Below are 25,172 nucleotides of genomic sequence, written 5' to 3'. Positions count from 1 at the left end.
CTGCCGTATAAGTCTCCCACAGAGAAAAGGGAGAGTGTAGGAGAAACACGGAACAGGCTGCAACTTGATGCGGCGGCCAACCGGTAGTGGAAAAGAGATCAGCCTTAAGCGTGGCCCTTTGCCCTCGAAACCGTCGGCCACGTTACGAAACAGCCGTTTTAAACATGGACGGGACGCCATGGAAGTCGAGAAAAGTGGAAAACGTGTGTCACGATGCTCGCAGCCGCGTGATAGGGATTATTCCAACATCTTACAGGCGTTTAATACATACATACGTATTACGGAAACACGATTATTGCATCGTACGAATATTTTTTAAAATAAGATATTTTTGAGGAACCTGGGGCATGGATCATTCTTTTCCATATTTCGTTTAGGAATCATTGATACTCTTGTGGAAATGTGAATCTTCTACACTGATTTGGGTTTTCGAAATAACAATTTACAGAGAGACTGTTATATCATATATAGAAAATTATAATTAATCGAAGGAACATTTTAAATTGAATACCATTAATAAAATATAAAATTGCTACCTTTATTTTTCACTTGCATCTCAATTCTAGTGAATATCGATCACTGTGGTTTGAAATGAAACTTTAAGAAAGAAAGTAAGATTTAAAAAAAAGAATCAATGCAGTATACTTGTTACGCTATCCAATGTTTATTTTTCTATCACTATCCTTTCAATAACAGAAGAGATTGGTAATTCGATATTTCCAAGAGCATTTCCATCGTTTCGAATAAAGAATTATTTCGAAGCAGTTTCACGTAATAAGATAGCGCAACTTTATTTCGAAAGCGAAATAACCGTGATACAGGAGACGTTATTTGAAATAGTATTTCAAAATATCGTTATTTCAAAAGTGTCCAGGTCTGGGAAGGATGTAGGTCGCTGGAATAAAACACCACCCATGTGTTTGCTCGACGTCGGTAGATATCGCTGGCAATCGCTCGCAGCGTAACCGCAGCCTAAAGGTGTAAAAATGATTACTCGACTTTCTTATTAATTTATTTTTGCTAGCATGTTACGTTCCATCGAAAACGACAACAGATTCGTCGCCAAACGATTTTATTACACGAAACTGTGGCGGGTAGCTTCAACCCTTAAATTTGATTCTTGCATTTTGCTTATTTTTAAACATGCAAACGTTTGAGAGAGATCGAGATCGAGCTTTTCATGTTTATAAACAAAACTTGATGAAGACAATGATTAAACAACAAAAACGAGAAGCCTGGAGGGAGACTTCACGTACCAGTAGCTCGATAACGAGATCACTGTCCGCCATTTTCCTGCACGAACACCTCCGACGGAAGCTAAATGGAAAAGGGCATTTAAACAATGCACTGTACGTAAATCGATAACAGTCGGAAGAGACACTGTTATCAAATGTGACATTTGCGATGTTCCATTACGTATCGATCATTTTGAAGATTATCATACCGATTAAAAAATGTTAGTATCTATTGTAAGTTTGTACAGCTATCCTAAAAAATAAATATTTATAATTTTATATTATTTTAAAATATCGTATGATTTTTTAAAGATTTTCACATTTAGAGTGATCATGCAAACGGGTTAAAACCCAGAACTTCTCTGAAACAGTTTGCAAGGATCCAAACAAATCCAAACTATCGATCGAATAAAATTTTCCGAATTCAAAATAATTAACGCGATGAGATATTGTTTTCTTCTCGTATCGTAACGAAGGGGATCGTAAATACCCCGTGTGATCGAAGTAACCCAACCTCGCCCCACGTTCGCGGCTCTCTTTCGAAGCAGCCTGTGCCCGCGAGACGAAAATAAAATTCAAATTCCGCCTCGATCCAGCGGCTAGAGACGCCGATCGGCTAGCTCGCGAGCGCGATTATTTAGCAGGTATTTTCAAGGCCTCGAGTAACGTCGGCCATGCCGTTTCACTGGCACATATAGCGTCTATCCGCAACCTGTCCCGCGACCGTTATCGCGCTTTAATATCGCCAGCTTATCGTTTACTGGTTCCCAGTGCGTGCGACACCCGCACGCGTCCACGCGCGGCCGTCGTTGCAACCTGCAACCTGCGTTATTACATAACGCATCATTCACGGGCCCCGCAGTTATGCGCGCGAACTAGGTGTTTCGAAAGTAGTCGCGCTACTCGTGGCTGATTAGACGCCCAGAGCGTCGTTGGACACCGTTTGGGCGCCTAACGCGACGTTATTATTAGATTGAACTCGGTGTTCGAACGCGTTGATTTGTGGGATTGTGATAGATCGTATCAGCGTGGCCAAGTAAGGGACGGAACGTGGCGAACACCGTGGTGGACCGACGAAGGACTCGTCTTCGCCGAGCAGCTGGCGTCTGATTCGCTGGAATCGTTTCACGGGTGCACCTGGCTCGCTCGTTCGCATTTCATTTACAAAACGAACCCCCCAATTTGCGATCGAAACCTCGGCGAACGTTCGGCATCTCGAAATAAACATCAATCGAAACCACAGCCCCGATGTTCGTCGAATGCTCGCGAATAGAAACGTTCCAAGCAGTGTTTATTTGTTTTTTTCATTTATTGGAAATTAAATACAATCTTTGTTCCAATGAATAATATCTCTTCTTGAACAAAATTTTTCACCAGAAAAGGACCACAACTGAACCAGCAACGAGTTTTGTATAAATCATTATTTATTGCTAAGAGTGTAAGAGAATATTAAAAAATAAAATTATTTTGTACTTGAATTTCAGTTCTTCAGTATACGTTTTGAGAATTTATTTATTGCGCTTGCTCAATAATTTCCTAGCGATTTCTTCGTAAAACCTAAAAAAGGTAACACTGATCTACACAAGACTTGCGATGATTGGTTCAGTTACGCTCCTTAAATATAGATTTGCAATATGTCGCAATACATCGATCAATCTCCCAGCTTTCTTTTCGTTACGAGCGAGATGTCCTACGACGTCCACGGATTTTCACAATCCATTAATCCTAGAAAGCGACGTCGCCGTTGCAGAGAGAATCTAGATTTCGAGAGAAAAAAGTGGCACGATTTCTTTCCCCTGCGCGGCAAAGACAAAGCTCCTCGTCGTTGTTTCGAGCACCTCGAAAACCCCGTAGAATCGTACGGGAGGATGCTATATTTACTTTCGCTTTTCGCTCGCGCCCCGCGTCGCGGAAAAGAGGGAGCTCTCGTTGCGCCAGGATCGCGCGCCCCAGCCCCGACGGTCCATCGATTTTCCTTTCGGACCGACGACTGATGAAAAAGAATTCTTTATTCTTCCGTCGGAGGCTGCAGGCCAGGCGAGTAAAAATATAATGTCACGCGGCTGGACGACTCACCTCTGGGTGGTGCTGGTGGGGCCCTCTTCGGGGTGTCGTCCGCAGAAGGTGTTCTTTCCCTCATGCTTTCCTATGGGACCCCTTAGAGCCACCATTTAGGCGTACCCATATGCCACGTCCTCCTGAAACATATCGGAAACAAGGATCTTGAGAGGCTCGTTCCTCGGTGCAAATACTCTCATTGTCGATGACCACCGCGTTCTTTCAATTTTAACAATCGTCACTGAGATTCCCAACCCCTTCGCGAGAACCGTCGAAGTTGGAAACCGAGAAGCAGTGCATTGGCACGAGTGAAGTTAAGCTGTTATTCTAGCTCGTCGTCGGTTCGCGAGAACAGTTAACGTATTGCTACGTGCCTCGGAGTACAAGAAAGTCGCGAACGTAGTTCAGCGCGATCTCGTCATTTCAGTAAGGATCGTGGAATGAAATCACGTTCGCTCTTGTTTTTCCGTAATAATAGAAACTCGGCCAGTTATTGGCATGCACGTGTGTGCGATCGAGAAACAGTGACGCGCGAACTAAACTAATCAAAGTGAGCAAATAAAAGTCGAAACGCCGAATCCTCGCGATCCACTCGATACACTTCTCGTTCCAATAAGCACGGAAAAAGCGGGGGCGGCGGATTCTGCGCGTCGCGGGCAACGAAAAACCAGAGGGGCCTTCGCATAATCGGAGCAACGGTGGTATCTGGCAGGTGATATCGCGAAGCTCGTGCTCATCGCGATAGAGTTTCACAATTTTCATCAATATTCTCTCGATATAAGAATCGAACTCTCATTCGTCATAAGTGACAAATTTGACACTAACACCTAGCAAAGGGAATCATATAATTGTATAACTCGCTTTCAGTGGTTTGAAGACACAAAAACAATGGGGAAAAGTACATACAACCGTTTACTCTATTTCATTTTTGAGCTTAAAACTATTGAGATATTTTAAATTGGGGTTCCAGAACTTTCATCAATATTCTCTCGATATAAGAATCGAACTCTAATTCGTCATAAAAAATTTTAAGAGTGACTTTTTCCACATTTACAAAACAAGAAACGCCTGACAAAGAGAATCGTATAATCGATTAAATAAATATTTGTCCAATACAGATCCCGGAGATTTTAATGCGTGAAACTGACTTTCAGTGGGTTTGGGGCACAAAAACAAAAGTTCACCGAACCGTTTGTCCTGTTTTATTTTTTAACTTAAAAATATCTGTTTGTTTTATTGCTAATGTTGAAACACACGAAACCTGTCAAGTTTAATGAAATACCTGGTTTATGTGGAAGGTTGAAAAACTATGGCGCGACGTCTGCAGCCTGACGGTGGCCATTTTGAACACTTCCTGCGAAGGTAAACAACTCTACATGACCGGAGTACAAAAATGGCTACAACTCGGAAACAAGATTAACTGGGGCATATGTTTATAAGCATTTTTCATCGTTCTTGATACTGTATAAATAACAAATAAAGTGGGTTGATAAATAAATATATTTAAAAAAAGTAAAACTCATTTTCCCTGTACGGATCCTATAACGCAAATTACACGATGATCAATGTGTTCTCGACGATTGTGTAGAAGTTAAATTACTTTCGGTGATACTCGCAGTACACCCTGTATACACGATGTTTTCTAATAAGTGGCAGAGTTGACCACTTCTCGTTCGGGTGACAGATAACAAATAATTATGGATACAAGTTCGTCAAGATAACTGTTACTGGACTAGAAGATAGACGGTATTTCAAGTGTCATCTAATCTCGAATAATCTGTTCCTTCTCGATAACCAAATAATCCGAAATTCGGACAGACTCTTGCCATTACTCAACACTGTACGCCCAGACTTAATTACTCTTTATTCGACGTACTCGTAATTTACCAGAGATACAATTTACAAAACGCGAACGATTCTTGTTAAAAATAGCTAGAGAGCCTTTCCGGTATCGCTGAATGAGCTGCTCGCAATGATTCACCCTTCAAGCTTTCAAGAATGCTAAAAGTTCACGTCTTGCAACAAATCACACCGGCGTGAAACGAAATCCAACTGGAAATTAGACATATCTGCAAGAACTGTTTGTGTTGTCTGATTAGCACTCTTTAGTCCAGATAATTGATACGTAACGAGAAATAGAAAGCAGCCCAAAGATGTACCAAATGATTTGTAAATTCGCTAAGTAACGCGGAGAAATATTTTGTTATTGGTTGGTCGTTGATGCACTCGAAAAAAAAAAAATCAAAAAAGCTGCTGCATCGAACAAATGTGCTAAACACTGTTCGTCGACGTGAAAACTAAACAACGATAACGACGGAACGCGCTCGTTTCTATCTCGCAGTGCATGCACGCGCGCGTGCATCCATAATCAAGGCCAGTGGTGCTCCATTACCAATTTCCATCGCTATTACCATCAATTTCCGTGAAACGACAGACGTTTCGTATTATCGAAATGTTGCACGAACAAACAGCGGAGCCCTGGCGGAGCTTGGGTTAATGCTGTCGGGACACTGTCCGTTGGTACAGCGGTTCTCAACCAGCCTCCTCGCAAATCTCTACGATTTCTCAGAGGACTCGATTCTTTTTAATTTTATTAGATGATATAAAGGATAGGTGCAGAAGGTATAATTTATTCGTAAATTAGAATCTAAAATTTATATTCGTTATTCGCGTATTAGATTTAACCATCTGTCAGAGGGGTTATCGTTGCAATCAACATTTAAGTTTAATGATATATTTAAAATGATCAAAGTTTATATTATATGATAAATCTACTAAGAACGGGCTTAATGAGTCTCAAAGAGAAATGAGTAATAAAATACAACGTTTAAAGTGTATTAATAAAGACAGTTATTTCCGTAGTACAGTGTTATTTTCTGACAAAGATAAATACAATGTAAAGCTGCATAGAGAAAGCAGACACCATTATACCCGAAACAGACAACAGTGGAATACAATGTGAGGCAATGTGTCTTTATTATGATTTTCCATCGAAAAGAAATTTCTTTGGGATTTGTGGAAAATTGACGTCAGTATTCTATTTATAGGGCAGGTAGTGGCATTAAGAAACGAGACGGTTTCCTCGTTCGATAAAATATGTTCCAATGCAGGATATAGAATGCAAACGTGAATTTAATTTGAGAGAAAAAAAATAATAATTCGATGGCTAATCGGTGATCGTTCGAACATCGAAGATCATCGTTCATTGGGTGATATGAACGGCGGTTCTCGGTTGCGCTTCGTATAATGGGCATAATTGTAGCAACTGGCGATCCGTTATTAGACTTGTCGCTTCTTGAGAACCGTAGAGGCCACGTATCGCCTCGACAGTGGTGCTCAACGCGTCGTTGGCCGACATCAATGGCTGCTGCAGACACGTTTCGCAGCGGAGACGATAAATTTTACTGGGGGACCCGAAGAGGCCATCCTATCGGCCATTTTCGAAGCGTTTGAATTCGTAACAAACCGAGCAAAATTTTGAAAAAACTCCACACTCGAGCAAACGAGGCGCATAATTTACATCGGGCGTTAGACACGATCATTTTCTAGCTCTCTGCGTGGCTTAATGAATTCAACGTATAAGGATGTATGTTTTATACGAAACGTTAAATCGTCGGTGGTAATGAGAATAGTTTTCTTTTAGTACAAACTTGGATTTAGAGATCTGTAATGGTTCAGATGGCGAGAAAAAAGTAACGCAAGAAACTTGGGAAAATCTAAAAATCGAACTCAGAATTTTGTTTACTTAAACCAGAAAATTATCTATTCCTCTCTGATATTTAATACGAAGAATAACAAATTTTCTCGAAGAATTCTTTCGAGTACCGTGTATTTAACATGACAATGGTACCTGAATTGCTTCGATCCCGAATGTAAAATGGAATCTGGTGCTTTCCACTCTTATCAGTTTTCCCAAGCTGCTCGTGCACAGTCGGAGTATCTCGGGTCCTTTCGTGGAACATGGTTCGACCGTTCCATTTGGGTGTGTTCGAGCAGTATGATCGCCGTACAGCTTATCATTGGTACGGGAAAAATTTCACTAGTCGAAATTGATTTATTCCAATTACTTTGTACGAATGATAAACTAGGGTTTTAATCGAGAAGCTCGTGAAACCAAAAGACTGGAGAAAGTCTGTGGTCCGAAATCCAGTAGTTTGAAACGATCCAAAGGAGGGAGCAGCTCGTAAAGTATTTTCCAGATGATCCTGTGCCACCGAATTCGTTTAATATGCTAACAGACACTGTCCAGAGGCTAATGACGCGTTCGAACGCTGAATCCCTACAAATCAAAGGTTGTCGAGGGTCTCGGTGTTTGCCTGGAATGCTGAAACGCGGCATTCCGTGCATGGAAAAGCTCGCGTTGCGCCATTGGTCGCTGGAACCATTCCATTTTTCCTCCGGTTACGGTTCTTCCTTTTTTCTTTCCGGCGACCGTAGTATTCGCGAGTGACCGTGATATATCGATCAAATGTCTCCGTTTTGCACTCATTAAAACCGGTTGATACTAATGAAGCGAACCGTTTTCCCCTCCCGCGGACAAGAAAGAGGAATGGGCGCGGAAAGTTTCTGGAAAGCGTTAAACCGTTCTCTCGCGTTGAAAATATCCGTAAACTTTTAGTGTTATGGAAATTGGGTCGCACTGTACCGGGAAACGATGGTTTACGCGTTGGTTCGATCAATATAGAACTCCTTTTTCAAATGTTTATTGGGAAATAATAACCGTTACGTTCAGAAAATGGAAAGAAAATAGGAAATTATATTTTCGAGATTCTAAACGTTGTGTGTAACGATTCGAAGTCGATCCTTTTGGACTTTGGAATCTGCCCTTAACCTCGTTTATCCAAAAAACGAGTGGTCACGTACGCCCAAAAGGGAAGTGTTTCTTAAACAGCTCGTCGAGACCAGCACTCCAAGGTGAGGCTCATTAAAATTGCGTGTTTCCACTTCTGGTCCTCTCCTCGTTAGTACACACGTGTATTGTACTCGATCTTCCCCGTCTCTAAGTTATTCTATTCTATCTCCAAGAAGCACAGAGAGGGAGGCTTGAAAATAGACTGAAAATAGGATTACAGCAACACAAAAATTTCTTTAAAAAAACCATGTCAGAAATATTGTCAGGTCGTTGAATTTGTCGACTAATTTTTTCTAATATACCAAAAGTATTCTACATGTTTACGTGTATTGTAACTTGATCTTCCCCATCTCTAAGATATTAGTTGAATTTGTCGACTTATTTTTTGTAATTTAGTAAACGTATTCTCCAAGTTTGGGAGATGAGCAAAATTTGAACACGAATTCTGTAATTTACAAATGATGTTTTCTTTTCAAATTTGTGGATAAAGGGTGAAGCTTTGCGCGGCACTGTTTCGTAGCAAGCTTTATTAACCGCGATGCGATCACGCCACGTTTCGCAACGCGCGAGTTATTTACAATTAAACGCGACGTAGTTCTCGCGCTTTCGGCGATTAAGTCGAAGCCCGAAAACCGCGAGAAAAGCTCCGTGGATTTTTCCAGCGGGACGGCTTTAATCTTTTTCAAACTGAAATCCTGCTGTCCAACGACGCGGAACCACACATTCCGCACGGAGACACGATAAACGATCACCGGTCCAAGGGTTTTGCCGCAGTCGCAACGAACGCCATTACGCGAAATTAAACACCGGGAATAGATTTTGGCGAAGCGTCCCGAAAGAACGATGGATAAAATCGATTGTGTTTAAATTATTTAATCTTTCTTTATTACACAAACGGAAACAGATTTCATAACCTTGTTTACGCGGAGCAATAAAAAACCGAGCGACACGGAACGCGTATAAAATAATCCTCGATGTTTGGATTTCGACATGAAAACCGAACTCATGCAAACGATACAGCGACTGAAAATAATACCGCGATCGAACAACGACATAGAAACGAGCCTGTGCTCGAGCATGGATATAATAATGAACTGGTACAATACATTCCGCTTCAATGCCACCAATTTTCCCCGCATAGACGGAACGGAGCGATCCCCCACCATCGTCTTTGTTTATTCAACGCGAGCCAGTCTACGGCTGCGGGCGTAAGCGATCCCCCATCGCGCGCGGAATCAAATTTTATCCGCTAACGGAAACGAAATTTTTCGTATTTATCGCTGCATCTTCGTGAATACATTAACGACAGACACGGCGATGTTTTTTAGGTAGAAATGCGTTCAAAATTTGAGCAAATAGTCAGTATTTTTACAAATTAGCCGTGGAAGACATTTATCTATCGGTGGTGAATAGTTCTGGATTCTACGGGTCTAAATAAAATTAAATTAGAAAGGATTAAATTTTAAACTTTGAAAACAATCAATATTTTTACAAATTGACCGTAGGGGACATTTATCTACTGCTGGTGACTATTTGTGGATTATAGAGGCATAAATAATATTAAATTAGATAGGATTAGATTTCAAACTTTGAAAAAATAGTCAATATTTTTACAAATTGACCGTAGGGGACATTTATCTACTGCTGGTAACTATTTTTGAATTATAGCGGCATAAATAATATTAAATTAGATAGGATTAGATTTCAAATTTAAAAAAAATAGTCAATATTTTTACAAATTGACCGTAGGGGACATTTATCTACTGCTGGTGACTATTTTTGAATTATAGAGGCATAAATAATACTAAATTGGGTAGGATTAGATTTCAAATTTAAAAAAAATAGTCAATATTTTGATAAATCAACCGTGGAGGACATTTATCTATCGGTGGTAAATATTTAAAAATTCTGTAAGCCTAAATAAAATTAAATTAGGTAGGGTCAGATGTGAAACACTAGAAAAATAATAATTTTTACAAATTATTAACCATGGAGGATGGAGGATATTTATCTATCGGTGGTGAATATTTTTGGATTTTACACGCCTAAATGAAATTAAATTAGAAAGGATTAGATTTCAAACTTTGAAAAAATAGTCAATATTATTACATATTAACCGTGGAGGACATTTATTTACTGCTGGTGACTATTTTTTGATTATAGAGGCATAAATAAAATTAAATTAGGTAGGATTAGATTTCAAATTTAAAAAAAATAGTCAATATTTTTACAAATTAATCATGGAGGACATTTATCTACTGCTAGTGACTATTTTAAAATTCTGTACGCCTAAATAAAATTAAATTAGATAGGGTCAGATGTGAAACACTAGAAAAACAATAATTTTTACAAATTAATCATGGAGGATGTTTATCTATCGGTGGTGAATATTTTGGGATCCTACAGATATAACCATTAGATTTTGGGGTAAAAACAGTTCACGTAAAAAATACATTTGTGTTCTACTTTTCCTGTACGAAAGAAGGTAGTCGTTTATAGAAACACCCTGTACAGCTTGTGTATATAGAGCTCGTCAAAAACCAAGGCTAATAAACTATCGATCGCTGTACGAAGGAAGGTCGAAGCTTACTCACTTCTGCTCTACCTCGCTCGCTCTTCGTGTATCCCGTTTTCTCCCCTCGTCGAACGGTTCATGCCGCGGCCCCAAGCCTGAGATAGGAAAAAAGTCCGACGCTGGGGGAAAAAATCCTTCTCCGAACGTATGGAAACGAACGGAACCGATTCTGGTGCACGCGAGCGGGACTTGCTGAGTTCGAACGGCGACGCAAAAATGGCCGACACCGACCCGGAACCCACGAAACGCGGCGACATTCAGACCTTTGCTGCTTTCTCGCCGTGGCTGATTTTACAGGTTACGCATTTTCTACTGTTGTCCACGTTCCCACGAACTCTATTTTTCTTTCGAGCTAACGATTGTTGAAAATAAACTCAATTCGTTTGACTTGCAAAGTTACCAAAGCTCGAAGCTCCATTTGAAATGAACACTACATTCAACGCTAATACAAAACTATCTTCTTTTCGCTTCAAAAGGTACAAATTGTTACAAAATAAAATACAGCAATTTGTTGGACACTTCGAGGATCAGGAACTGGACACTATATTCAACGCTAATACAAAACTATCTTTTTTTATACCGAATACTTGCAAACGTGTATCTGTTTCGTTTGAAAGGGTAAAAATTCTCAAAAAATAAAATACTCTAATTCGTCAGACTTTTCGAAGATCAGGAACTGGAAGTGTAAAATTTTTACATAATCAGAATGTATTTTTTATTTGATTCAAAGTAACGAGAATGACGACTTACTAATAAGCTTATGCAACCTGCATTGTTACGTAATCGGCGCCGATCTCATCTACACTTTTCATTGTAAAGACACCATATTATTACCAACACTATTGCTTGATTGATTCAGTGTGCGTCGGTTCGCCATAATCTCTGGACAAACTTGTATACGGACAGGATAGAAAAAAGAAAAAAGAAAAACGCGGTGCAGCGGCGTGCATCGACAATAATGATACCGGAAGTATCGTATAAACGCGGAGCGGAGGCTGTGCAAGACGACACAAGTTGATCTCCATTAACTTCCATTTGATTTTCTCCCGTGGAGACGTTTAAAAAATACAGTTTCAATGTCGAAAAAGCACGAGAGAATAGAGAGAAAAGAAACCCCCTTTTCACCAGCGTTATCCAAAATGGTGGAAGTGATTCATACCTTTGATAATTCAAGGGGACGAATAAAAGAGTTCCCAACAGATTTATAACACAGCCGCGGACAGTATCGGAGAACAAATGGAACTATAAAACGAATCGACAGATTTAGACAGATTATTGGTAAAATTATACGACCTAGCCGGGGGGAGTGCCGTTTTGTGCAAACTATACGACCCGTAATATTATTAATCGACCTGGCGTGCGATTGTTCCCGTCGTGGCACGCGATATTTAACAACTATAGCTGTTAATCGACGCTTATCGGCGGCTTTATAATTACAACTGTTATCGGTAGCCGTGAAGTGGCCCCGAGCATTTAAAATCGATGACGAGCACTATTTAAATAATCTGGTCTGTTAATTGGCGTTAATCGTTATTCGATACAGAAAATCATTCAACCCCTCAAAAATCTTCGAAGGATGCGATCGACGTCTGCACGAAATCGTGGCCAGCGACAGCGATTCATTTTTCCCCGCTAAACCAGGAAGAAACAGACGCGATGGCTACCCAGCGTGACAGCAAAGTTTATCGAACGAACAGTAACGCTAATAGCAATGGCTACGTTACCGTGGATAGAGCGTAATTAAAATTTTAGTTACGGTAACGAAGATAGAATGTAATTAAAATTTTCGCGATTCAACGAAATCCGGGGCCCTTGATTCCCCAGAAACGAATAGTAACCGTTAATGGAACAGCTGTTCCGACTAAACGGAACTGAAATATAAATTCCCGGCGAATTTCCGCGCGACGATTGTTTCGAATTAAACGAGCGTACGGTTCTCGACGGAACCGTCAAGTATCTCAGAAAACTTGATGAACTCCCGCTTTGTCTATTCGCCGGATAACCTGGACAAAATAAACAGGAAGAAACCTTTTTTTTATCGGAATATAAATTGTATTATTTCGTTGCATAACTCGATCTACCACTTTCCTTTTTTGTCTGCATTTCAACGCGACGGGTTGCGTAAAAATTTGCCAGCTATTTGTACACTTATTCAATTTTCTTAGAGACGTTGTTAATATTTGATATAGTTTTTAAAATATTTCTCAACGATTTCGAATAAGATGCATGGATAAATTTAAATATTTTTATTCTTTGGGTAAAATTGTACTGCATTTTCTTTCTTAGAGACGTTGTTAATGTCTGATATAGTGTTAAAATTATTTCTGAAAACTTTCCAAGATGCATTGATAAGTTTAAATATTTTTATTCTTTGGGTAAAATCGTATTGCATTTTCTTTCTTAGAGACGATGTTAATGTTTGATATAGTGTTAAAATTATTTCTGAAAACTTTCCAAGATGCATTGATAAGTTTAAATATTTTTATTCTTGCGTTAAAATCGTATTGCATTTTCTTTCTTAGAGACACCTTTAATATTCGATATAGTGTTAAAATTAATTCTGAAAACTTTCCAAGATGCATGGATAAGTTTAAATATTTTTATTCTTTGAGTAAAATCGTACTGCATTTTCTTTCTTTGAGACGTTGTTAATGTTTGATATAGTGTTAAAATTATTTCGGAAAACTTTCTAAGATTCTTCGATAAGTTTAAATATTTTTATTCTTTGGGTAAAATCGTACAGCATTTTCTTTCTTAGAGACATTCTTAATATTCGATGTAGTATTAAAATTGTTCCCCAAACCTTTCCAGGATGCATCGATAAGTGAAAATATATTCTTAATAGGTATTAATTTTAAGAAAGGGTTGAAAGTGGATTCGTGCAAACTTAGCCTAATTTTATTATGGGTCAGATGTTCGTGTTGTCGCGCGACTCGCGAGTCCGGGGGGTTAATTCGTATAATGGAGGTTCCAGCGTACTCTTTCATCCGTAGAACGCATTTCGCGAGTAAAGAATTCTCACCGAAGACATTTCGCATTGTTCCCTCCACGGAACCACTTCTCTCACCCTTATTCCCTCGCATACAGCCTCTCCCCCGTTCCTCCGTCTTTTTTCCACCCGAATTTCGCCGATCCTTCTTTTTCCCTCGCGATCGTTTCAACCACTCCCACCGCTCTTTGCCGTTCCTTTTTTCTTTAATATTCCTCATCCATTCCCCTTTAGCCGGCGCGCCGTCACGAAATCCAGCCACCGACGGGGGAGGAACAAGGACGGAAACGGGCACGAAAGGGAGGGACAGAGGGAGAAAGGAAAGAATACAAAAGCAGAGGTCCGTCTTTTGTCCACGGCGCGTTCAAGCGTCCTTCTGTTTTTTCGAGTATTCCGGAAAGGCGGCCGAAATTCCATTGTCGGACCCGCCGCTCGGTTATAACTCGCGATCACGTGAATCCATCGTCGCGTGATCGGTCGCCGCGGATCTTATCCGACGTACTGGTCTTTTTAAAATAACAAACGCCCCTTTGTGTCAAACCTTTATTACAATTGTTTATTTATTTATTTATTTACTCGTTTGTACACCCTCTGATATAAAAGTGTAAAAGTCTCGTTAATTGCAACACTAGCGACACGCTTTTTAAAGGAATACAGAGAACCGCGAAGAAAGAGGGTGCAGAAATATGTTCCAGCCGCGCTACGATAATTTCCAGCAACGTCTTATCGACGATAAAAAAAATCGCGAGCCTGAAAATCGTCGCGGTGTTTACGAAACAAAACGATCGACGAAAATGATAATGGCGGCACGCGGGAGGAGATTCGATCGACCGAACAGAACAGGCGCGTGCAGCGACTCGTCCTGGCGATCGAGGCTCTAACGCGTCGTTAATTCGAGAGCACTCGGTGAAAAAAGCGTTTTAAAATACATCGAGCCAGAAAAGGCAGTCAACGGGGGGCGATTCTCGAAACGACAGCGGCCGCGAAGCGTTTTCGCGCGACAAAGGGAGCCCCTCTCGTAAATGGAATACGAATGGAGGATAAGTTCCACGACGTCGGCGCTATCGCGGAATAGAATGCACTTTCAGAAATATTCACGATAAATCCTACGGGTATTTCTGCTTTCGACGATGCCGCGAATAATTCCTTATTTATCGTTCGGTTTTAAACGAACGCCGCGCGAACAGTTTCGACGACGGTGCCCAAAGGCGTTTTAAAGTCGGATGAGAAACGAGACGAGAATTACATCGATCTCCGAAAGCCTTTTCTCGCTAATCGACGACAGAAGAGCGTTCGAGGGAGGAAAAGGACGATCGATAAAACCCATGGACTCGAGGCTTCGCGATATGAAAACGTACGCGACGGAGCTTCTGCTCGCGAAAATACGATTTACGTCGCGATTTTAACGAAACTATGCGTTTTTTAACTTTATTCGCGTTAAAAAAAACTGTCGCCGATCCATTCGTTTCCACTTGTATTTAGAATTATTTAATAAAATATGACGTGCCGTCTTGGATTTTAAAATCTATGAATTTCTAGTCTTGCGATATGTTAACTGAGAATACTAAAAGTCGTGTCTTCGCTTCTAGAGTTTGCAGAAGTCAGGACGAGGCTCGTATAATTTTCATACTTGCACCAGATCTACATACTGGACATACTCAATTTACCACAATCACAATCTAAGAAATGCACGCTCGTTCTAGATTTTTAGAATCTGTTTAAACTTCAAATCTACAAAACCGATTTTAGTTAAACCATTCTATTTCGTGTATACCAGGAACGAATTCTAAATAATTACAAATAAAACTTAATTGACGTGAGGATAAATGTAATTAAGAAATTCTTTAAATCAATTTAATACTATCCCTGGGAAAAATTTTAATGGGAAATTCTAGTGGCCAAAGTAAGACGAAAATCAAGAATATCAACTTGTTAAAAAATTATTTCCGGTTTCGGGGGTCAATTACAATCATTTTTGGTGAATAGACATACCCCCGAATTCCTACCCATTTTTGAGACAAAAATTCGAGAATGTGTGAAATTTTTCGACAAAATTAAAAAATTTCCAATCGTTATAAAAAAATTATTTTCAGTTGCAGGGGTCGCTTAGAATCATTTTTGGTCAACAGACATACCCCCGAATTCCTACCCATTTTTGAGACAAAAATTCGAGAAAGTGAAATTTTTCGACAAAATTAAAAAATTTCCAATCGTTGTAAAAAAATTATTATCAGTTGCAGGGGTCGCTTAGAATCATTTTTGGTCAACAGATTTACCCCCGAATTCCTACCCATTTTTGAGACAAAAATTCGAGAAAGTGAAATTTTTCGACAAAATTAAAAAATTTCCAATCGTTGTAAAAAAATTATTATCAGTTGCAGGGGTCGCTTAGAATCATTTTTGGTCAACAGACATACCCCCGAATTCCTACCCATTTTTGAGACAAAAATTCGAGAAAGTGAAATTTTTCGACAAAATTAAAAAATTTCCAATCGTTGTAAAAAAATTATTTTCTGTTGCAGAGATCTATTACAATCATTTTTGGTGAATACACATACCCCCGAAATCCTACGTACTTTCGAGAAAAAAATTCTTTAACAAAAATATACCGTGTGGCTGGAAATGTTTCTATAACATTTTAACGAAGCCTCAATCAACAAATTAGTATCCTTGATTTTCGCCTTATTTTGGCCTCTAGAATCTCCGATTAAAATTTTTCCCAAGGTTGGTCGATCAGCCTGTATAAAACAACAAACTTCAAGAAGCGTTTACGACATAATTTCTTGGGGATTAAATCTAAAACAAGGCTAGAGAAAACTGTTGGCAGAAACGACTCCAACGAAGCCACGAGTAATAGCTAATTTCAACGTAAGTATATTTAAGAACTTTACGGTAAAGTCGAGTGTATTATCATTGGTCGTTTAGATACCGCTTTAGTGCGGTGATAAGTGTTACTATATATATAAATTTAGAAAACTATGACATCCTTGAAGTATTTCGGGTGCATTCGCGAGCCAAAGGCAACGAATGAGAAAATTGCAAACTTTGCAAATAAAAATACCTTTAGACGTTTTCGAAATATCGAATTATTTGCTGCTACTTTTTAATAATTAAGAAATGAATTAATATATCTCAGTTGCATAGAATTCCTATTGTTTCTATTGGTATTATATAAAACGCACGGAAGAATAAGAGCTAGAAGGGGTTAAAGTAATGGTTCCCTTATCTTTTGGATAAATTTCGATTTTTGGTACACAAAAGCGTTATTTCAAATTTTGTTGATGCTAGGTTCAAGTTGCGGGGCGTTGGCCCGTTTGGCAGCTACAAGTTTCGCTAAATTTACCGTATTGTGGGCAAATAATTAAAAGATCGCTTAAAAACTTTAAAAACACATCCATCTTTCCACACAAACAATAAACAATACCGCGATCGATTAAACGAATTTATTTGAAACATATTTTGTTCTCGACGAGACTAAATGCGCTTTATATTCGATTCGAAAAACATTCATATTATTTTTATAATCTAGAAATTAGCACGGATACAATTTTCCTGATTCATAGATCGAATGATAGGTGTTGTCGAGATCATCTTGCTGCTGGGTTTTTCTTAATTTTTTTATGGAGTTTTCATCGATCCACAGATGGACGCTAAAAACATTAAAGCATATCTACGATACTTGTCATTACCATTAGAAAATAATTATTGCACAATACTAAAATTTGATGAACTGATAGTTTCCTAAAGACCATTTAGAAATTGGTCGAAACGGTAACATTTAAAATTGAAGTTTCTTTTGTTTCGTGCACTGGACAAATACGACGAAACGGCCGAACTTTGTGCACCACTGGCTTACACCTTTTACCACATCGATTAAACCAGTGATTCTCAATCGGAGCCACATGGCCCTCCCGTCGAGCCACACCATTATTCCTCGGGAGCCGCGAGTTACAGATTTAAACACGGGGGACCGTAAAAACCTGCGAGCATGCGATCGAAAAATATTACAATAATACTATAGAAATAAATACATCAGTCCCTCTGTTTATGCGATACTTTTTACACACGGATTCATGACAAAAGGTAATAAATTACGGTCGTGAAAGCTGTGTACATATTAAAGGCGACAAGCAAATCTTTGAATTCAAACGTAAAACAATTAATACGTATTTAGTTTGTACGAGTCGATGAAAGATTAACTCTTTTGAATCTGAATTTTTAATGCTGAAACAGATTTTTGCACAGTTTCGATCTGCACGAATCGTCCAGTTTTAAATATCGTGCAGGTTCGAAGGGGTTGAAACGGAGTCCCGATCTCATTGCCGGCGGCTAACGATCGACATTTTTACGAACCTTACAGAATGTATGGCTCGTTAGTTTAGTCACGTGTCGAGTTTAATCGAGTAGCGTTTTATGATCGTTCCCCTTGTAGCGCGAGTTCGGTGTCGCTGGGAATGGCGCAACGCGATTTTACGGTACCGATACGCGCCGAGGCCGACGAAAATACACCTCGCCTGTTCCTTAATCGTCTTGCTCGTCTCTATCGAAGCCAAATCTATCCCGCTGATCCCGAGGCAGCGAAACAGTAGCCTCGAAGGATCATCCATAGTCATCGTTACGTTTCCTCTCGCTTCCTGTGTGCAACCTGGACACTCTACATCCGCTTAACGAGCATTAATATTACAAGTACTCCGTTCTAGAGACGCTTGGATCTATTCTGATTCAAACCTTGTCGCAGAAAACATATTGGTACCCAGTGTTCGATGGGGGAAGAAACGAGAGAAAAAAGCTGATAGAATAAATACTGATTCTATACAGAAATTATTACTTTATGAGACTTACTGTACAAGTAACCCTATCAACGTCTATACAAGGTGTTCGACTACCCCTGGGAAAATTTTGACAAAAATCAGGAATATCAATTTCTTGACTTCGTTATTAAAAAATTAAATTAAAAAATTTCAAATCATTCTGAAAAAATTATTATTGGTTATGGGGGTAAATTACAATCATTTTTGGTGAATAGACATACCCCTGAAATCCTACCCATTTTCGAGAAAAAAATTCGAGTAGGTAATGGAATTTTTAGACAAAATTAAAAAATTTCAAATCATACCAAAAAAATTATATTTAGTTGCAAGGGTTAATTACAAGAATTTTTGGTGAATAGACATATCCCTGAAATCCTACGCAGTTTCGAGACAAAAATTCAGGAAGTTGCCTAAATTATTCGACGAAAAAAATTTCATATCCTTCTAAAAAAATTATTTTCAGTTACGGGGGTCAATTACAATCATTTTAGGTCAATAAACATACCCCCGAAATCCTACCTACTTTCTAGGAAAAAATTCGGGGTGTGAAATTTGTTGACAAAATTAAAAAATTTAAAATCATACTAAAAAAATTATATTTAGTTACAGGGGTAAATTGCAAGCATTTTTGGTGAATAGACATACTCTCGAAATCCTACGCACTTTCGAGAAAAAAATTCTTTAACGAAAATATACCGTGTGGCCGGAGATGTTTCTATAACTTTTTAACGATGCCTTCATCAACAAATTGGTATTCTTGATTTTCGTTTTATTTTGGCTTCTAGAATCTCCCATTAAAATTTTTCCCAGGGGTTACCGGACATCCTGTATAATTTAAATCGTAGCAGTGTCTAAATACTGTAGTCACGATATTTTCATGTTTATAAAAAATTCTTATTTCCCTATCTCGTTGCAATCGCAATTAACAAATGAGAATATAACCGTTCGATCGTGGCGAATAGATAGTAGGTACGATAACATCGAATGTTTGTTGTTCGAATAGAATTTTGCCCATCTCTGCTGGTGAGTTAAGAGCGTAGCGAAATGGCCGCAGACAGCGCCTTAAGCTTTTTTCGCGCGGACACCGAGAGGCTGACCCACTTGCAGGAGAGCCTACGTCGTGCAAATTGCCCGCAGAATTTCGTACCGAAGTTCCCCGTGCAATACGCCGCGAGCTGCATCGCGAAACTCGCGTCGAGGTTGTCGCGGGGCCCTCGACGACCCGGCGAACCGAGGCGGAAAGCTTCAAAAATTTGCGAAAAATAGATATCGCTACTCGAGACGACGAGGAAACTGGTTTTAACGAACACCCGGTGCACCGCGAACGGCACACGATCTTTAAAAGTACGCGTAATTCCGACTTCCGGTTACGTTGCGTATCTGGATGACGTTGCTAAATCGGATATTACGAATGCTTGGAGCACGGTGGAGCTTCCACCATCCGGTCTCGAGAATTTTTAATAAGGAACTTGCAAATTGATTACATTTTAACGAAAATGAAATCAGGAATAAATTGTATTCCGTGTAAGTGGCTTGGTACAATCTCGGTATAATGAACATTTAGAATTAGACAACACTGACGAACTTGCAAATTGATTACATTTTAACGAAAAAGAAATGAGAAATAAATTGTATTCCATACAAGTGTCTTGGTACAATCTCAGTATATGATTAATAATGATACTGACCTTCTTTGAGATAAAAATACGAAAAATTAACTAGCCAATGTTAACGAACTTACAAATTGATTCCATTTTGACGAAAAAAAAATCAGAAATAAATTGTATTACAGTGTCTTGGTACAATCTCAATATATGAATACGTATTTTTAACAAAAATGATACCGAAATATAAATATCAAGTGTGTAAATTAAGTACGAACCATGGATAAAATGATTTGTTTTCACACGGAAACAAGGAGTATTGTGGACGAAATAAATTAATTTTATGGTCGTGTTGTAGCTGCGGGAGCGAACGTAATTATCGAAAATCATTGTGTTTTTTTTCTGCAGACGCGCGCGGGCTTCCATGAAATTGAAGTATCGTTCTGTTAATTTCGCTCGCAACGACTGACATTTCTCCCATGTCGGTGCAGATTGATACGTCCTCCGAAGTCCGAAGCCTAGCTCGTTTTAATTCAAATAGACGATGACGGCAAAATCGATCCTGTCTGATGAAAGGGTCGGCAGATTTGAAAGCTTTAATGGAATTCCTGTTTCCAGGAAAATGGCGGAAAAGTTGCGAATAACAGGGAAGAGTATAACCCTGGCTCGAGCCACGAAATATGATCAGTTTTGAAGACCAAAGACGAAGAAATAATTTTAATTGAAAGCGTGTAATAATGATTGGTCACAGTGTTTTTTAAACTTTCCGCGTTTTTTAATTCAAAATTGCAACGTCATCTTGACGATGTATCTAAATTCTTCGAAAGTCTTTCTAACGCTATACGTATACTGCGAACACCGAGTGTCGAATTAGAGAAAAAAGAGCATTCATCGACAAGAAAATAATTTAAGAGCAAACTTGTCTCTTCCGTCGCTGACGTCAATAATACATATAAGAGACAAAAATTACCGCCGCGGAAGCATAGAGTTCATGAATTTGCAAAGAAGCTGAATATTCTCGACCGAATATTTATGTCCCGGTTATTATTCAAACTCGGGGAGAATTATGACCGGACAAGGATAACAAAGTTGCTTCGGTCACGTGGACATACCTGTGAATTAATGCGTTCTCATACACGATCGAATCTTGTGTAATTGGCATGATCTTGCGTAATTAATCAATACGATAATGCTCCACGAGCGTATTAATCGAACAACGACCGATTAATGTTAATACTTGCTGCTCCGGAGTGGTACGAAGTATGAATAATTACTATCTATGGCCATCGTCGTTCGAATATTCACGCAGTCGCTTGAAACTCAACGAAACACTCGATGAACGATCGTCGATCGATCCGTCACTTTCCTATGTAAATCAACGTTTCCCTCTAATCGAGGAAATTACTCGATTGTATAGCCAGAGCGTGGCAAAAATGAACAGAGGTTGGCTCAGTTGCAACTACTCGGGGAGAAATTGTTTCAGTTATCCGGGTAATACCGTAGCGCAATATTTCTTTTATTTTCTCGTCGAAATTCAAGCTTTGTTGATTAACACACGACGTATAGGAAGGCGATCGATCATCGATCATCGATCATCGATCGATCGTTACTTTCCTATGTAACTCAACGTTTCCCTCTAATCGAGGAAATGACTTAATTCTATAGCCAGCGTGGCAAAAATGAACAGAGGTTGACTTCGTTACAACTACGCGGGGAGAAAATGTTTCAGTTATCCGGGTAATACCGTAGCGCAATATTTCTTTTATTTTCTCGTCGAAATTCAAGCTTTGTTGATTAACACACGACGTATAGGAAGGCGTTCGAGAATCAATCATCGATTATCGATCATCGATCGATCGTTACTTTCCAATGGGAACCAACGTTTTTCTCTAACCGAAACAATTACTTATCCAATTGCATAGGCAGCGTGGGAAAAATGAACGGAGGATGGCTTAGTTGCAACTACTCGGGGAGAAAATGTTTCACTTATCCGGGTAATACCGTAACGCAATACATATATCTTTTATTTTCTCGTCGAAATTCAAACTTTGTTAACACACGACGGATAGGAAGGCGTTCAAGAATCGATCATCGACCATCGATCATCGATCGATCGTTACTTTCCAATGGAAACCAACGTTTCTCCCTAACCGAGACAATTACTTATCCAATTGCATAGCCAGCGTGGCAAAAATGAACAAAGGCTTAGTTGCAACTACTCGGGGAGAAAATGTTTCAGTTATCCGGGCAATACCGTAGTGCAATATTTCTTTTATTTTCTCGTCGAAATTCAAGCTTTGTTGATTAACACAGGACGGACAGGAAGGCGTTCGAGAGTCGATCATCGATCGATCGACAAAACGAAAGGCGAACTTGGTTTTCTAGAGCTTCTCAGCTAAACGCGCCGCGGCGTCCGATTGAATCGGGATTCGTTTGACGTTTTAATTCGCACGATGATTGCGGTTCGGATTGATCGGCTTCGACGAACTAGCTGACTGGCCTGATTGATTTAATGGAGTCGGGGATTTCTTGAAAATATTCTTCGTCGCCCAGTTCGAGACGCCTGGGCGGTGAAAAAGGAAAGTTCGAACTATTTCGAGCGAATGGTTTGGTAATAAAAACGGTTCTTTGTTCTGTATGAACAGCAGCAACTTGTTACAGTTACAACTAGTTACAACTTTGTAACAGTTTAGATATCCTTCTTCGTCCTCGATACTACCGGTTTCTCCGAATTTTTAAATAATATTACTGTACGATAAATACGATTAATGCTATCATGCGCCATTCAGCTCCAACATAAATGTAAATCGCCTCGATCCTCTCTTGCTTCGAATAACAAGCCATCGCGAGACGTTTACCGATCATTAACTACTTCTTTGCAATCAACCAAAGAACATTACTCGTCCTTATCCGTTGATAAGCATAACATTAGCTACTATTGGGCTGAAGAACCTGATTTTCGAGTTATCTAAAACGTTCCTTATTTGCAATAAACTGGCAACAGACCCAGTTTGTCATAAACGCCTTAATTCCAAACGAATCCTAGAATCTTCTCTTCCAATCGCCATTTTGTGAAGTACCCAAGAAATTATCACGCGTAGCGTCCGATGGGGCTTTGCAGATCAACGCGTCCGAAATAATTTCATGTTCCACTTCGTGGCGAGCGAATCGACAGTCGCCAGGCATCGACAGAAATAATTAGGACGACTTTTACAACCACCTCGGCAGGTGGATCCGTGGCACGAAGATTCCACGGAATCTGTTCGTCGTCGACGATAATCCCGGCCTGCCTCTTGCGTTCAGCGCGGAATTCGATTTGAATGGAACGCGGGACCCACGTCACGTCTGCTCGTACAACCGCAATGACTGTAACTGTTTTGCCAGCGGAGTTCCTTAGCTGGATCGATCCATTTACCGTAGAAATCTTTTGTCGGCGAAACCGAGTCCTCGAACCGAGTTTTTACCATCCAAGAACGCGAGGGACGCAGACTCTGGAGATCTCAGAAAAGTGTATTTTGCGCAACGGTCGCGCTACAAAATCGTATAGATCTTCTTTAGAGATCGTGTCTCTTAATCTACGAGAACTGGAATTCTCCGTCGCGGTACCAGTTTGAATATAGCAGAACCTCGATTGTTGCAAGAAATCAGAACTCGAGATTCTTGCAATAACCATTGTAGACAATAAGAAGTAGCGCAGCTCACTGATGGCTCACGAATAGCGTCTTCGACCTCATTTGTTGCAATAATCGAGTCAATGCTGACAAACTTAGAAATTTATTCCACTTTAACGAAAAAGAAATGAGTAAATTGTATTCTATATAAATGTCTTGGTACAATCTCAGTACATGAATATACTTTTTCCAATTTTCCATCCCCTAGCACCTGATGTTACAAGCTCTCTTGTACAAGGAACGTGCGTGAAGTACTCCTCCGTCGATTTTGATGGAACTTTGCCACCTTGTGAAGTGTAGTAACAGACCAAAAGTGAGACATACGTATTTCCTGTCGTCGAGTTGACTCGAGTTTACGGGGCGGACCTACCCTTAAAAGTTTCACCCTTAATGGTGTCTTGAAAACTGTGGGAAATACTCGGAAGTTTCTTTAAATAAATTCTTTAGCAGCTTTTAGTATTGTGCATGTGATCGTCATTGTTTACATTTTTAAAAAGACAATACAGCGAACTATTTCCGTAAAATTTATTCAAAATAAATAAACAAAGGTTGGTTTCCACCCTTCTTTTATTCTGATTATCTCGGCCAACGTTTCGTCCAAATTTTCTAAGCAAAAATACTCGTTAAACCTCCAAGCAACTTAACCACTAGATGGCACATCATTCTCGCCGCTGAGTTTGATTAGTTTCCTTATGTAGGAGATACTTTCCAACCGAGAGCCACGTTTAAGGTAAGATCCGTTAGAAAAGCCTCACCGACGAGTCCTCTGGCGGATCTAGGACGTAACTTTTGTCGTTGCTTGGAAATACAAATTAATTAATACACCATAAGGAAATAATTTGTATAGTTTTTCCAAGTTACCCAAGTTCTTTCGCGCATTTAATTGCCTGAAATTCAACTTCAGCCCCAGCTTTACTGGAAAACCGAAGAAGAGGATTACCCCTTAAATGGAATTCAGATTCAATGATTAGACTCTTTGGAACGAGTTATTTTATCGTTGATCAAGATTCCATCTAACGTGAATTAATGAATAACAGCAAATTCAAGGGTTAAATTGGATATTTGTAGCAGGGGGTGGGAGGATGCAATTGCAATTGGTGCGCTGGGTGTGTCGCTGCAAACAGCTTATTAGTCGAGGGACTGCAAGCCCGTTTCGAATCGTTAAGATTCATCTATCTTAATCTTACATCGAGCAATGATATTTCCTTGATGCGCCTCCATTGCGAGCAAAACCACTGTAACTATCGACGATATGTTCTGGAAAGAGGGACGATACACACTTTGTGGCTATTCCATGCTAACGTGTCCACGTCGATACAGTCAAGATTCAGATATCTAATCTGGCTGGTCGCTACCCAGTGGCTCTCAATCGATGCA

General features: G+C 39.6%; 1 protein-coding gene across 2 annotated transcripts in view; it reads right to left on the bottom strand.

Moving 5' to 3' along the window:
- Positions 1–25,172, bottom strand: part of LOC122400280 — a 249,626-nt gene that overhangs the window by 54,519 nt on the left and 169,935 nt on the right. For both annotated transcript variants that reach the window (XM_043401650.1, XM_043401649.1), the window contains exon 2: positions 3,312–3,433. In XM_043401650.1, the coding sequence (XP_043257585.1) occupies positions 3,312–3,375 (64 nt within the window). In that variant the 5' untranslated portion in view covers positions 3,376–3,433. The remainder of the gene's footprint in view (positions 1–3,311; positions 3,434–25,172) is intronic.

This window comes from Colletes gigas, unplaced genomic scaffold (genome assembly GCF_013123115.1).
Source record: "Colletes gigas isolate AHSC1104 unplaced genomic scaffold, ASM1312311v1 Colletes_gigas_Sc00016, whole genome shotgun sequence".
Classification (NCBI taxonomy): Eukaryota; Metazoa; Arthropoda; class Insecta; order Hymenoptera; family Colletidae; genus Colletes; species Colletes gigas.
Note: the sequence above shows the minus strand (reverse complement) of the source record. Positions and strands in the feature narration are given on the sequence as shown.